Below are 15,284 nucleotides of genomic sequence, written 5' to 3'. Positions count from 1 at the left end.
TGACGGCCTTACTGCATGAAGAAGCTTCACATAGCGAGGATTATAACAGACTCATTTTATTGTAAATAAATTAAATATAATAAAAAATGTAAATGCATGTGTGTGTGTGTGTGTGTGTGTGTGTGCGTGTGTGTGTTTTTTTATGTAGAGGTACAAATATACATTTGCGTATCGTCAGGACTATGCCCGCAATGTCGGACTCACTTCAATACCGACTTAAAAACCTCCTCTTTATCCGGCCTCTGCTTCCCCACGGAAACCGCCGCTAGGCATTACTTCGCGGGGAGAGGATCTAGTTGTTGCTCTTCCTTCTGGTAGTGGAAGTTACTAGTCACTGTTTCATTCCTTCTAAGTGTTTCTGTTCTTGGTTCTCTTCCTTTCTGTGGCACGGATATCTTTAAGTATTTTGGTCGCGAAACTACTAGTCGCGTCCCAACCGGTCTTTGATAAAAGTGTGATGTTGTCACACGCGTCGGGACGGGTGTGGCGACACACGATCTCCCTTAGTCCAGACGGGAACTCGTGTTGTCTCTCGGCTTAGCTCAGGTGTGAGGGGACACAGGGGTTGATAAAGAAACACTGGTTTATAACTAGATAGTCTGCGGTCATTTACGCCGGTTTATTTATAGAACTACACTTATGCTAAAACCTACGCTACTGAGCGCGGGACGGGATCCCCTATCTGGGATATTAAGGACGGCGCGAGTCCCTAAGCTTCTCGCGACAACTATACGGGGTTGTTCTGACCTCCCGGGACGGTTACCGGGGGCCAGGCTGATGGTATCAGGATCGGTTGTATCGAAGGGTAGCGTGCTGGACGCGTCGCACCGTTGTAGCCCTTCGTAGGAGTGACAGGAAGTAAGGATCGGGATATGTGCTAGTGCGTCTACCACTACACTGCACCGTCTATCCCTTTTTCAGGAAAGGTAGAGGGACCTCCAGCAAAAGTAATGCGCAGGCGCGTGACCACATGCCGCGCAAAACCAAGAATGAAGGGGGAAAGGAATCTCCGGATGCTGGTGCGTGCCCACGCACCGCAAAGCCAGAGTGCAGTGCCCCTAGCTAGCAGCCTGTCCGAGACTGCGAGAAACACTGCCGCGTCGCTGGAAGCGCGCGGCCTTATATACGGATCGGAGCGGCGAGACGCGCGGGGGGCGGACGCCTCTAGTCGGCCGGCGGCCGTGGTGCGGTGCGCTCGCCGCGATGTCGCCTTGCTGTCTTGTATTGTGTGCGCGCTATGAGCGCGTCATCACAAAAGCATTGTCCCTACTAGTGTCTCTGGTTAGATTGTCTGTTCGAGGACAGCCTCCAGGTCAATCCGCATCGAGTTGAAATGGGGGCACACAAAGAACACGTGCTCCACGTCTTCAGGGACTCCTGGGCAGGACGGGCACTCCGGGGAATCATCATGTTTGAAGCGATGACCTGACAGCATTTGCGTTAGATAGTAGTTGACCTCGCCATGACTTCGGTTTAGCCAAACGTCAATCCGTGGTGTGGCGCGGTACGTCCACCTATACTACGGCATCCCACTGCGATTGCCATCGGCTTATGCTGTGCTGCCGTTCTTCTGTTCTGATTTCATCAGGACTGAGTTTAGTTTAGCTCCTTCGTCGGTAAAGGGCCTGTCTTTGTCCAGCTAAAACTCTGATAGGCAAAGTTCCTGCTTCACTGCGCACACTGCTTCCTCAGATACTGTGCGGAAGGCGCTGGCTACTCTCAGGGCACTCAGACGATATATTGGTGCAGCTTTCCCCCACGATTCTTGATTTCCTAGCCATCCGCCCAGATGGATATTCCGTAGGTCAGCACTGACGTAACTACGACGACAGCATTAGTCTCCTACTCTGCTTTGGACCTTTTGTGTATGTGTGTGTGTGTGTGTGTGTGTGTGTGTGTGTGTGTGTGTGTGTGTGTGTGTGTGTGTGTGTGTGTGTGTGTGTGTGTGTGTGTGTGTGAGCCACATAAGGGCATTTCATAATCCGGATAAGAATTGTTGATGGAGTCGCCATTGCCGGATACGGCAGGGAAGGAGACTGACTGTGTGTGTGTGTGTGTGTGTGTGTGTGTGTGTGTCTTTTCTGGAAGTCTTTTATTTATATTGATACTTACAAATAATTATATAATGTCACTAGTTAGAACAATTAATGTCTTAGAGTACGTAATATAATTCGCCTGTTGTGCAATAAAGCTTAAATAAATAAATATATTTACTGAGATCGCATGCTTTAGTAATCTTCTCGGCTTCGGTAACGGTGATTTTACTACCGGTAAGGCTTCTGGTCCAAAGTACCCACTCACTCTCCACGACCTGTCCGTTTTCATTAATCTGCAGAGTACAATTAGCTATAAGAAGTTAGAAGCGATATTCCAATTTATGACTATACTGTATCTAGTGCGAGTGAGATATAATCCTCTACAGTAGGCACCGAGCCCAAGAGGGGATTTTTGGAAGATACTCGAGTGTCAGATTATGATACTGATAATCAGGGCCCGTACATTTCATGCTGTTGACGCAAAAATGACGTAATTTAACATACAACATTATTAAAGCAACCTGGAAAGTAATCAATGTGGAGACTGGTCGCTCGAAACACACAGTTAATGATTTTAAACTAAATATTGATAACAAAATTATAGATTCCAATTTAGAAGTAGCTACAGAATTTGAAATTTTTTTCACTGACGTACCAGTTTTCACAACTAAGGATTTAAATTCATCACCCTCATCTGCTGTTACTCTATTCAAAGATAACGCTCCAGAGTGTTGTGGAGATTTTCATTTTGAACGTGTTTGTACCTCCGATGTAGTAAAGGCGTTTAATTCGGTTAATGTCAAAAAAACGAATGACCTCTGGGGAGTCTCTGTCCATGCTGTCAAATCCTTAGTAGAAATTATAGCGCCTGACTTAGTAATTATATTTAACAACAGTGTTGATTGCGGCGAGTTTCCTGATTTAATGAAACATAGTAAAATAACTCCTTTATTTAAATCGGGTAGCAACTCTGACCCCACTAACTTTAGACCGATATCTGTGCTACCAAGGTTCAGTAAGATTTTTGAAAAATTAATTCTTTCTCAATTAGTACGACATTTTAACGTCAATAATTTAATGCATAATAAGCAGTTTGGTTTTACACGGGGTCGCTCGACAACCGATGCTGGTGTTGAGCTAATTAAGCATATCTTCGATGCCTGGGAGGAGTCACGAGATGCTATAGGTATCTTCTGTGATTTGTCTAAGGCCTTCGAATGCGTTTGTCATGAAACATTAATCAGGAAACTACACTATTATGGAGTTAGAGGAGCGGCACTGGATTTACTTAAGTCCTACTTAAATGGTAGAATACAAACGGTCGATGTGAATGGACAGCGATCACCGGGGTCATTGGTCTCTATGGGTGTACCACAGGGGTCAATATTGGGACCTTTCCTGTTCCTTATCTACATAAATGACTTGCCATTCCTTGTGAAGACCCACCATGATATAGTATTGTTTGCAGACGACACTTCACTTATTTTCAAAGTCAAACGACAGCAACAAGCTTACAATGATGTAAACGATGCTATTTCTAAAGTAGTAAATTGGTTCAATGTTAATAATTTATTGTTAAATAAGACTAAATGTATTAAGTTTGTCACTAGTAGGTAATGTAAGGCATGTACAAACAAGTGTCATTGTGAAGGATGAGGAATTGGAATTAGTGGATAGTACAGTTTTTCTTGGTATAACTTTAGATTCTAAACTCCAGTTGGGTCCCCATATTGCTACTCTTTCGAATAGACTGAGTTCTGCAGCTTTTGCAGTAAGCAAAATCCGTCAGTTAACTGATGTCAAAACAGCTCGATTAGTATATTTTAGTTACTTCCATAGCATTATGTCATATGGTATTTTACTGTGGGGTGGTGCTTCAGAGATAAATACCATTTTTGTTCTGCAGAAGAGGGCTATTCGAGCAATATATAAAATGAACCATAGAGACTCACTGAGAGATAAATTTAAGGAAATTGACATCATGACAGTGCACTGTCAATACATTTATGAGAATATTCTGTATGTAAATAAATAAATAAATAAATATTATAGGACATTATTACACAAATTGACTAAGTCCCACAGTAAGCTCAATAAGGCTTGTGTTGAGGGTACTTAGACAACGATATATATAATATATAAATATTTATAAATACTTAAATACATAGAAAACACCCATGACTCAGAAACAAATATCCATGTTCATCACACGAATAAATGCCCTTACCAGGATTTGAACCCGGGACCATCGGCTTCATAGGCAGGGTCACTACCCACTAGGCCAGACCGGTCGTCCATAAAAATATTGCCGATTTTAAGAAAAATTGTGACATTCATAATATTAATACTAGAAATAAACATAAGCTCGCCGTGCCCTTCACTCGGCTCCATAAAATTAAAAAATCATTCATGGGTAATTGTGTGAGATTTTATAATAAACTTCCAAACCATATTACTGAGTTACCAATTAATAAATTTAAGAATCATGTAAAGCGTAAACTTATTTCTAAAGCTTATTATACCACACAAGACTACATGAATGATAAAACAACGTGGGATTGATTGTGATTCGAAAGGATTAATTATTTATTATATTTGAATAATGATGATGAAATGGATATTCCAATGCATGTATTTCCTTTGTTGTTTTTATTATATTTGTTTGACATTTAGAATTTATTCTAGAAACAATCTAGACTAGTATTTTTTATACATTTTTTTTTTGTATGACTATATTTTGTGAAAGTTTTAGTATTAAATTTGATCTATGAATTATATTCATTAGTATTATATATGGAATAATATTTACAACATCAATAAATTGCTCTGATAATTAGATTAAGATAATTATATGTAATACTGTCTTACTATTCATAAGTGCTTGTTGCTAGGCCTACATGAATAAAGTATATTTGAATTGAATTTGAATTGAATTGAATACAGGCAGTTACTACAAATTTAGACAACTTACTTATTAATGGGTATCATAATAAATACTTGTTACGTGAATAAAAGCTTGTTACGCTGTTAAAAACCAAAAATATGTATAATTTCATAAATTAATAATCTATTATTTGTGTGACAATAAAATGAAAGTCAGTTTCTATACTGATTGTCAAGTATATGTATCAGTTACCTAAAGAGGTTGACAAATGATTAATTATTATGAAAATCCTAATTGGAATCATACTCTATGTAGCGTGACGTCAGTTTTCTGTCAACGGCATGAAAGTTACGGGCTCTGCTGATAATGATCTTCATGATATCTTGATACCCGTGGAGATTTACTTTAATAAATGTGCTGGTGCTTACTGTAATTGTGATTCAGTACGCATTTTCTTAATCTGATAGAAGTTCAAAGCACCGCTTTACATTGTAAGCGTCAGATTAAGAAAACGCGTACAAATAATGAGTAGATTGAATAACAGCCCAATCATAGCATTAATTTGGATCAAAATTACCAAATCTAGAATCTATTTAAAGATTTTTAGATTTGCCCATCATCCTCCTATTGACGAACATAGACGGCTGAAAGTGGTTAAAAAGAAGATAGAAAGACACTACCACTCATATCTTAATCTAACACGTTTAAGGAAACTCAAAAAAACCTGCCAAGTCGACTCGCTCATCGCCCACCGAGGGTTCCGTACAAATTTACCTTTTTTTAATTTTTTTTTTTTACATAAGATCATGCCGAATTTGGCGTACAATTCGATAAGCATAGTATATATACGATAAAAATCATATTCCTCACAATCTCATTCATATATTAGATTCCAACATTTCCAACGGACACTTCTCAGTACCGAAAATAAGTAAAAAACCAAATCAACACATCAAACCACGTCATCACATAGAATCAATGACATTTCATAATTTGACGTCTAGAGCAAAAAAAAAGTAAAAAATACATTAGGGCAACAAATAACATTTTCACGATATTTCTGTTGATGTTAATAACGCTCACTTACAACAGTTATGTTGATCTTCAGAAAAAAACATTCATACCACTGACAACATACTGTTTTAAGTACTAAGTATCAAAATTGGAAACAGAACTGCGACACAGTCAAAACTTTTCATTCCCATGATTAATTTAAAAAATATTTATATAAGAATTCAAGTCTTAGAGACCCTTTACATCTCTAATGACAATTTAATGATCTTTTTTAGCTTTCACCAGCCTTCCCCTTTGAAGTAATTTTTTTCTTTTGTTAAATGTTAAATTGATTATTAACTTTCATTTGATGTCAGGGTGTAAATAACACAAAAATAGGTTTTATATTAAGTATTGTATTTTAACACAGACATTTAAACTATATACAGACTTAAAAATATTAAACTGAATCTAAAATAAAGGGAAAATAGTTTTAGAATCCAAATTTCTTTAAAATAATAGTTATTTGTGTCCCAAGGGAGGTAAAGTAGGAAATTGCGTGCCGCGTGTAAAATTGTTACCCGAGCCGTAGGCAAGGGTGGTAAACAAATCCTGGTAAGGGCATTTATTCGTGTGATCAGCATGGATATTTGTTCCTGAGTCAAGGGTGTTTTCTATGTATTAAGTATTTATAAATATTTATATATTATATATATCCTTGTCTAAGTACCCTCAACACAAACCTTATTGAGCTTACTGTGGGACTTAGTCAATTTGTGTAATAATGTCCTATAATATTTATTTATGTATTTATAAGAGAGCTGTTATACTCTATTCTGGTTCACATGTTATGTCTTATTAATTTATGGAAGTCGTATTAAATGTATGACCTGATACCGACTCATTCGACTCGAGTTCCTCGACAGCCTTTAATTTGCACTTACAATATGGTTTATTTAAAACCTTGAAATCACGTCGAAAACTTGTAAATTCTCGAATGTTTAAAAAGAGCCAACCTAAAGGTATAAATTCCATCCTTTTTCTTGTTTTCCTATTGGATACTGAAACGAACTGACAGTCGCAACCGTTCATTTCATTTTATCTTCATTTGCATTAACGCTCAATGTCATCGATATGTTTACACTATTTACGGCACCTTATTTCCTTGAAATAAGGCATAATAGTATTTGACATGGCCCGTACGATCAAACCCATTAGTCAATGGCAGAATTCCAAAGCTTTTACAATGTGAAGTATCCGTGAATACCTAATAAAATAACTTTCGGGACTTTTATTTCTTATTTAGAGCATAACAGTATCCCACCCACGTTTAGCGAGTGTTGGGCCAAACTGTATGGGAGCGGAACGTCATCTTTTATAGTTTTCATATTTTTTCCTGTACTTGTAGTGCAAGACACCACTTGCCATATTTCCTAGTTCTAGGTCTACGGTCCCTTGAAGCTGTAAGAAATAAAGCTTCTATGTTTTCGCAAAAAAAAGATACGGCCGTTTATGTCGAAAGAAACATGTTTCGACATTCTCAAGGGAATCAAAAGGGTGTAGCAGGATAGCCTAGGAAATATTGCCCCCAGCGATTTTGGGCCGAAACTGTAATCAAACGATGCCTTTTGGGGAGGTTATACTCTGCACAAACTTTCATCCCTCTGTTACCCCCTGGGGGTGAAAAACACCCGATTAACCCCAAAACTGTTTTAATTATTTTTTCCTAAACTATTAATATAAATTGGTTAATTTTTGAAAAAAAAAATGGTGTGTGTACCGTGAGCCAAACTTGATATACAGGGTGATTCTTTTTTTATTTTTGTTTTTTTACAAGAATTTAAATGGTTAGGGGGTTAATATTTTTTTAGCACATAACTTTTAGTCTTAATAATATTTGTACAAAATTTGAAATTCGTCACTTTAATAGTTTAGGAAAAAATAATTAAAACAGTTTTGGGGTTAATCGGGTGTTTTTCACCCCCAGGGGGTAACAGAGGGATGAAACTTTGTGCAGAGTATAACCTCCCCAAAAGGCATCGTTTGATTACAGTTTCGGCCCAAAATCGCTGGGGGCAATATTTCCTAGGCTATCCTGCTACACCCTTTTGATTCCCTTGAGAATGTCGAAACATGTTTCTTTCGACATAAACGGCCGTATCTTTTTTTGCGAAAACATAGAAGCTTTATTTCTTACAGCTTCAAGGGACCGTAGACCTGAGTATATGGTTTTAATTTTGACTTGATACCTCCACGCGTTCCCAATATAAAGAATCTTGACAGACGGACGGACGGGCAGACAGACGGATGAAAGGATGGACAACAAAGTGATCTTATAAGGGTTCCGTTTTTCGTTTTGATGTACGGAACCCTAAAAATGTTAGTCTTTCTTTCTCTAGTTTCTCTAGTCTCCTGTGATGAACTGTTTTGCTCAGTGATAAAGGTCAATTTAGATAAGAAAAAAAATAAACAGTACTATTTGGTTCTATGTACAATGAGCGGCAAGGTATAGGTATGAAAGGAATTTATTAATAAAGTCGCATCTGGATGTACAGCGAGCTGCAAATTACATGGACACATTAAAGATGGAATTCAAACACAAAGTAGCCATGCACTTTTGCAGCTGGGTGTACATCCGCGATAAAAAGTATCATCAAAACTTACTAAGTTAATTTTCTTCAATATACACAGCACGTGACAACTCTGGATTGATGTGCGTTGGCAATCATTAATAAACTTATACCCTTCTTCCTTTACCACATTTAGTATCTAGAAATAACCGGGAAATAATTAGTAAGAAGGTATGGGCAAATTGTAAACGAGAGTTAATATAAACCTATATAAATAGAAACCTGATGGAAGAAGCGCAGAGGTTACGATTCGAGTCTCGAGTTTACAATTTTGATAGGTACATCCCGTGTTACATAATGATTTTCATCACAATTGCGAAGAAAAAATTAAGCTGTAACTTCGCCTGTGCTACTTATTTTCGACTATAGACAGACTACGAAAATAAACAAGTTGAATCAAACTAGTGCTTTTTTTTGGCGAAATGAGATAAATAAATAACATTGTAATTTCTATTTTTCTGTGAGTGGGAGACAAAATGACCTTGAAGTTAGACAGTTTATGGAAATTCTAGGTCTCCAGGAATGATAGGGACACCGGATATTATATTTTTGGATCCCGGTGAACGAGTGAAATCCAGATTATGGGACTCCGGGATTCCGAGAGTCCGGAGTTCCGGGATTCCAGAATTATTGAATTACGGACACTCACGACACTGGGATTCTGGATTTTTATCAGACCGGTATTCTCGAACTCTGGATATTGGAATCCCCGCCGGGTACAGATGGGAATAGGCGCTACATACATATTATTATTTGTATGGCGGTGGTCACGTGGAGCGGGCACAGAATACAACCTTTTAACTCTCATAAACTCTTGCCTCCAATATCCAAACTCAGAAAATGTGTTTCACATATTATTCATGAACATTATGATGAGTGGTCATAAACATTGTAGAGCATACCGCTTAATATACCTAATATTCTTGGTGTAGAATGTTAATGAGTGTATTTACATACCATGACATACATAATCTCACGCCACTGCTAGTTATAGTGCCATTTCTAGCAATAGGAGGTATCAAAAAAAACAATAACGAACTTGTGATTGTGATATTGCACCATGTGACAGTTTGCAAGCCAGTCCACAACACACTTGAAAGCACATTCCACAGTCGACTTCTACGACACCCACGGGAGGAAAGAGGGTGGTAAAGTTCTTAACCTGACACCACACGGGTGGTAGTACTATGGTTTATAGGGTACTAATGATTCTCCGAAAATTAATTCGCAGACAAAGATTCGCCGAACATCGTTTCGCAGAGTGATTCATTTGTAGATGTAACTATTGGTCAACTAGCGTTACGTATACTCATGGTTCACATACAGTTCAGTACCCCTAGTGTAAATAAATTCGATTTTGAAACGTGACGTACGCGTAGTATTTAGTGTACGTTTTGGAAACTCAAAATCCTATACAAAATGAGACTTAACGCAAACGCGTTCGTCACGTTATGATGTCGATTAAATTTACACTAGGGGTACAGTTCGCTTCTGTGTAAATTAGCAGAACTATTATTGGACGATTTTCATTTGGTAGATTTATCTTTTCGCTTAAGGAACGTAGTACCTGGGCGACCGAGCTTTGCTCGGTTATAACTGTAGTATATGTAAGATGCGGCCCGGTATGACTCATACGACGGCACGATTGTATGTAGCTGCGTGTTGATAGCGTTAAGCGCCGGAGCGACACGCCGTGTGTTGACCCGGCGCATTTATGTGGGTGCGGAAGGGAATACCTAGCCGAAGCCGGCAGCGTGGAGGCTGTGGCCCGGCGGGACTCATCGAGCGGCGGCGGCGGCGGTACTGGTATGCGCTCCGCGAGTGTTAGGCGTGGGCGGCGTGACGGAGGGCGCGAACCTGGCGCCGGCGGTGTGGAGGCTGCGGCCCGGTGCGACTCGTCGTGTGACGACCCAGCGCAATCCTGTCAGTGCGGTAGGGCATACCGATACGGAGCTAGCGGCATAGAGGCTACGATCCGGAATGAGTCCTCATGTGGTGACGAGACGGAATGTATAAGTATGGAGTGCGGGAGGGCACGCCATACCGGAACAGGCGGCGAAGAGGTTGCGGCCTGGTATGACTCATCATCTGGTGACGAGACGGAGTGTATGAGTATGGAGTGCGGGAGGGCACGCAATGAGCAGACCGGTATGAACTTGGTTTTGGTTCCAGTCATAACCAATAATTTAAATTAGCTCTTAAGACAAAAGAATCTGTCTCTGGCAATTTAGCTTTTAGTAAATCTGATGAAAAATACTGCAAACATGGAATGTACATCCACCTGGTGCATCAAAACATTCAATGTATTAGAGGAAAAGATTTACAGATTGAACTTTTTTTGAATGATTATAATATTGATATTTTATGTATTACTGAACATTGGTTGAATAATAATGAATTAATGCCTCAATTTAATAATCACCAGGTGGGCAGTTCGTTCACCAGACTTAGTTCCATACATGGTGGGTCATTAATTATATTAAATAGTCAGTTAAAATTTAAGGAACGTAAGGACATTGTATCCATGTCTGTTGAGCGGACTATAGAACTAAGTGCAGTAGAATTGGAGCAATTTATTGTTGTCTGTGCGTATAGGCCGCCTTTAAGTAATTTTGAAATATTTGAAAGCATAATGGAATCCGTCCTACTTAAAATATCACCTTCTAGTAAGAAATTACTTATATGCGGCGACTATAATGTAAATATTTTGGAAAATTCAACAGTAAGTTGTAGATTGTTGAATCTTTTCAAATCATGTAATCTCAAGCACATGTTTATGGAGCCTACTAGAGTGACTGCCACTAGTGCCACCTGTATAGATAATATTTTCACTGATATTTTTCCTACCGCTAAAAATGTAATCAGCAAGTTAGAATCAGACCACTTAGGCCAATTAATGGTGTTTGAGGCTGTAAGGAAAAATACCTTGCGAAAACAAATAACTTTTGTACCAGTAACCTCTGACCGCGTGGAACGAATGAAACAAAGTTTAATTCAGGCGCTACCCTTTCTGTCTTCCAACATGAGTCCTAATGATATGTATAATTCATTCTTTCACACTTTTATGGAAAATTATAATGCGATATTTACTACAAAATCGGTCAGTTTTTAGTGAGTGGGCTACTGCAGAGTTACATCAACGAAGACGTGCATTGTATGCCTTGTATGAGGAACGGCGGTTCAATACGAGTGATGAATTTAAGGAATATGTTAAACAATATTCGAAGAAGTTTAAAATAGATTGCCATATCGCTAAGCGTAATTATATAAGTCAAACAATAAAAACTAGCTCTGATATAATTAAAACAACGTGGAAAGTAATTAATGTGGAGACTGGTAGATCAAAGCAAAGGATGAAAGATCTTAAACTAAAAATTGATGACAAAATCGTAGATTCCAGTTTAGATGTAGCAACAGAATTTGAAAAATTCTTCACCGAGGTACCAGCTTCCACAACTAAGAACTTAAATTCATCACCCTCGTCTGCCGTTACACTGTTAGAAGAGAATGTCCCAGAATGTACTAGAAACCTTAATTTTGAACATGTGAGTGCCTCAGATATATTAAAGGCGTTTAAATCAATTAATGTAAAAAAAACTAGTGACCTTTGGGGAGTCTCCGTTCATACTGTCAAATCCTTAATAGAAGTTGTAGCGCCTGACCTGGTAGTTATATTTAATAACAGTGTTGACTGCGGTGAGTTTCCTGATCTAATGAAACATAGTAAAGTCACTCCTTTATTTAAATCAGGTAGCACATCCGACCCCACTAACTTTAGACCGATATCAGTGTTACCAACATTCAGCAAAATTTTTGAAAAAATAGTTTTGAGTCAGTTATTGAAACATTTTAACATTAATAATCTAATGCACAACAAACAATTTGGTTTTACACGGGGTCGCTCAACAACCGACGCTGGTGTTGAGCTAATTAAACAGATCTTCGATGCCTGGGAGGAGTCACAGGATGCTTTAGGTATCTTCTGTGACTTATCTAAGGCCTTCGATTGCGTCTGTCATGAAACATTGATCAGGAAACTGCACTATTATGGAGTAAGAGGCTCGGCACTGAATTTAATAAAGTCTTACTTACACGGTAGAATACAAAGGGTTAATGTGAGTGGACAGCGATCACCGGGGTCATTGGTCTCTATGGGTGTACCGCAGGGATCAATATTGGGGCCGTTCCTGTTCCTTATCTACATTAATGACCTGCCTTACCTAGTAAAGACCCACCATGACATAGTATTGTTTGCAGACGATACTTCACTTATTTTCAAAGTCAAACGACAGCAACAAGCTTGCAGTGATGTAAACAATGCTATTTCTAAAGTAGTAAATTGGTTTAATGTTAATAATTTATTGTTAAATGAGAAAAAGACTAAGTGCATTAAGTTTGTTACAAGTCACATAAGGAATGAGCAAACAGGTGTCATTGTCAAGGATGAGGAATTGGAACTAGTAGATAGCACAGTTTTTCTTGGTATAACTTTAGATTCTAAACTACAATGGGGTCCCCATATTGCTAATCTCTCGAATAGACTGAGTTCTGCAGCTTTTGCAGTGAGCAAGATCCGTCAGTTAACAGACGTGAAAACAGCTCGATTAGTTTACTTTAGTTACTTTCATAGCATTATGTCATATGGTATTTTACTATGGGGTAGTGCTTCAGAGATAAATACCATTTTTGTTCTGCAGAAGAGGGCTATTCGTGCAATATATAAAATGTACCATAGAGACACACTTAGAGATAAGTTTAAGGACATTAACATAATGACAGTACACTGTCAATATATTTATGAGAATATTCTGTATGTACATAAAAACATTGCCAGTTTTAAGAAAAACTGTGAAATACATAATATTAATACTAGAAATAAGCATAAGCTCGCAGTGCCCTTCACTAGGCTCCATAAAATTAAGAAATCATTCATGGGTAATTGTGTAAGATTTTACAATAAACTTCCTAATATTATAACTGAATTGTCTGTTAGTAAATTTAAAAATTATGTAAAACGTAAGCTTATCTCTAAAGCCTATTATAGCACACAAGACTACATGAATGATGAAACACCGTGGGATTAAGTGTGATTGTAAAGAATGAATTATTTATTGTTATGTTATTAATGATGAAATTGATAATTCAATGTATATATATACCGTATTTTTTGACATTTAGATTTTATTCTAGAAAGGTTCTAGACTAGTATTTTTATACAATTTTGATGTATGACGATCTTTTTATGAAATTCTTATTATTAAGTTTACCATATCTATAATAGTTCAATGTTTTTTTTAGAACAATAATAACTGCATCAATAAATTGCTCTGATATTTAGATTAAGATGATATTTGTAAAATTTGACGATTTAAAAGTGCTTGTTGCTAGGCCTATTTGAATAAAGAATATTTTGATTTTGATTTGATTTTGAATGTCGGAAAAGGCGGCGAAGAGCCTGCGGCCCGGTATGACTCATACGACGGCACGATTGTATGTAGCTGCGTGTTGATAGCGTTGATGAGCATCTTGTGCGGCGGCGAGGCTGTGATCCGGTCGTTCTACGGTGGCCTAGTACAATGGTATCGGGCTCCATCATTCGCTCAAGAGACGATACTTATCAGTGGAGAGTTTAGCGAGGATATGTATCGTTTAAAAGAACGTTGGAGGAAAGGAAATGAATGGCGCCTAAGTAGCGTCCATCAAAGCAACGGACGAAGTACCTGGTGGTTGCTGCATCGTCTTCATCTTATGCTGCAAAAGGGCTTTCATTCCACACGTCCGCCCGATCGGAGTACGAATGAATTGAGCTCGGAAAGTGGCCAATCCGTTTGATTGTTTATGTTGTTAACTTAATAATTTTTTTTTTTTTAGTATATGGAAAACCAACAGCGCTATATATATCTAGAACTTCCAATAGAATTACAGAGCCAATTACAGGTTCTCACTTATAAAAATACAATAAATTATAAAAAGTTTTTGCCCATCTTAATTTACACATACAGTTCCTACAGCATAAGAACAGATCTATATATATATATATATATGATTCATTTTTACAAAAAATAAATTAAAAAAAGAAAAAATAGTTAAATCCTGTGAGTACATATTCAACAATGCACCGAGCCTTGTCCTGCGCCAGAATTATTGTCACCCATGAAGTGTCTAATTAATTTATTTTTTATTACTGCTATGCTATCATTATATATGTCGATATCACAATTTGTAGAAACTTTATTTAAACTCATGCCTGCCCTGCATATGAAACTGTTTTTCCTATACCTAGTAGTAGCTTGGTAATTACTAATGGGACGAAAATGCCTTAGCCTCCTTGACGGAATATTAAAAGAGATCTTATTAAGCAAATTTGGACAATCTACATTACCTTTAATAATATTGACTAAGTACACTATATCTGCAATTTCACGGCGCTTAACAAGTGGGATCAAATGATGTTTCTTACACAGCTTGAGATATTCGATAGAACTATAGTTGACTCGCATTTTATAACAAAGGAATTTTATAAATTTTGACTGTAATCTCTCAACCCTATCAACATAAATTTGATACTGAGACTGAATGACAATGTTGTGTTTGTAACTTTGCCGTAACTTGAAGTTTAAGAGGGAGAGATGTAGTATATGTAAGTAGGTTATATAAGGAATCTCTATTATTACTGGCCACCTATGAAGTTGTATGTAGAACTAAATAATAAATGATATTCAGTCAGCTGTCAACCGGCCT

At 37.9% G+C, this 15,284-nt stretch overlaps 1 protein-coding gene across 1 annotated transcript in view; it reads right to left on the bottom strand.

Annotated features, from left to right (window-relative positions):
- LOC133531700 (uncharacterized) overlaps window positions 1-15,284 on the bottom strand; it is a 131,114-nt gene that overhangs the window by 27,113 nt on the left and 88,717 nt on the right. The window contains exons 18-19 of the mRNA XM_061870068.1: window positions 8,578-8,682; window positions 2,215-2,329 (exon numbers count right to left, since the gene is read on the bottom strand). Of these exons, the coding sequence (XP_061726052.1) occupies window positions 2,215-2,329; window positions 8,578-8,682 (220 nt within the window). The remainder of the gene's footprint in view (window positions 1-2,214; window positions 2,330-8,577; window positions 8,683-15,284) is intronic.

Source organism: Cydia pomonella, chromosome 25, assembly GCF_033807575.1.
Source record: "Cydia pomonella isolate Wapato2018A chromosome 25, ilCydPomo1, whole genome shotgun sequence".
In the NCBI taxonomy this organism is placed as follows: Eukaryota; Metazoa; Arthropoda; class Insecta; order Lepidoptera; family Tortricidae; genus Cydia; species Cydia pomonella.
This window is presented reverse-complemented; position numbering and strand designations above follow the sequence as displayed.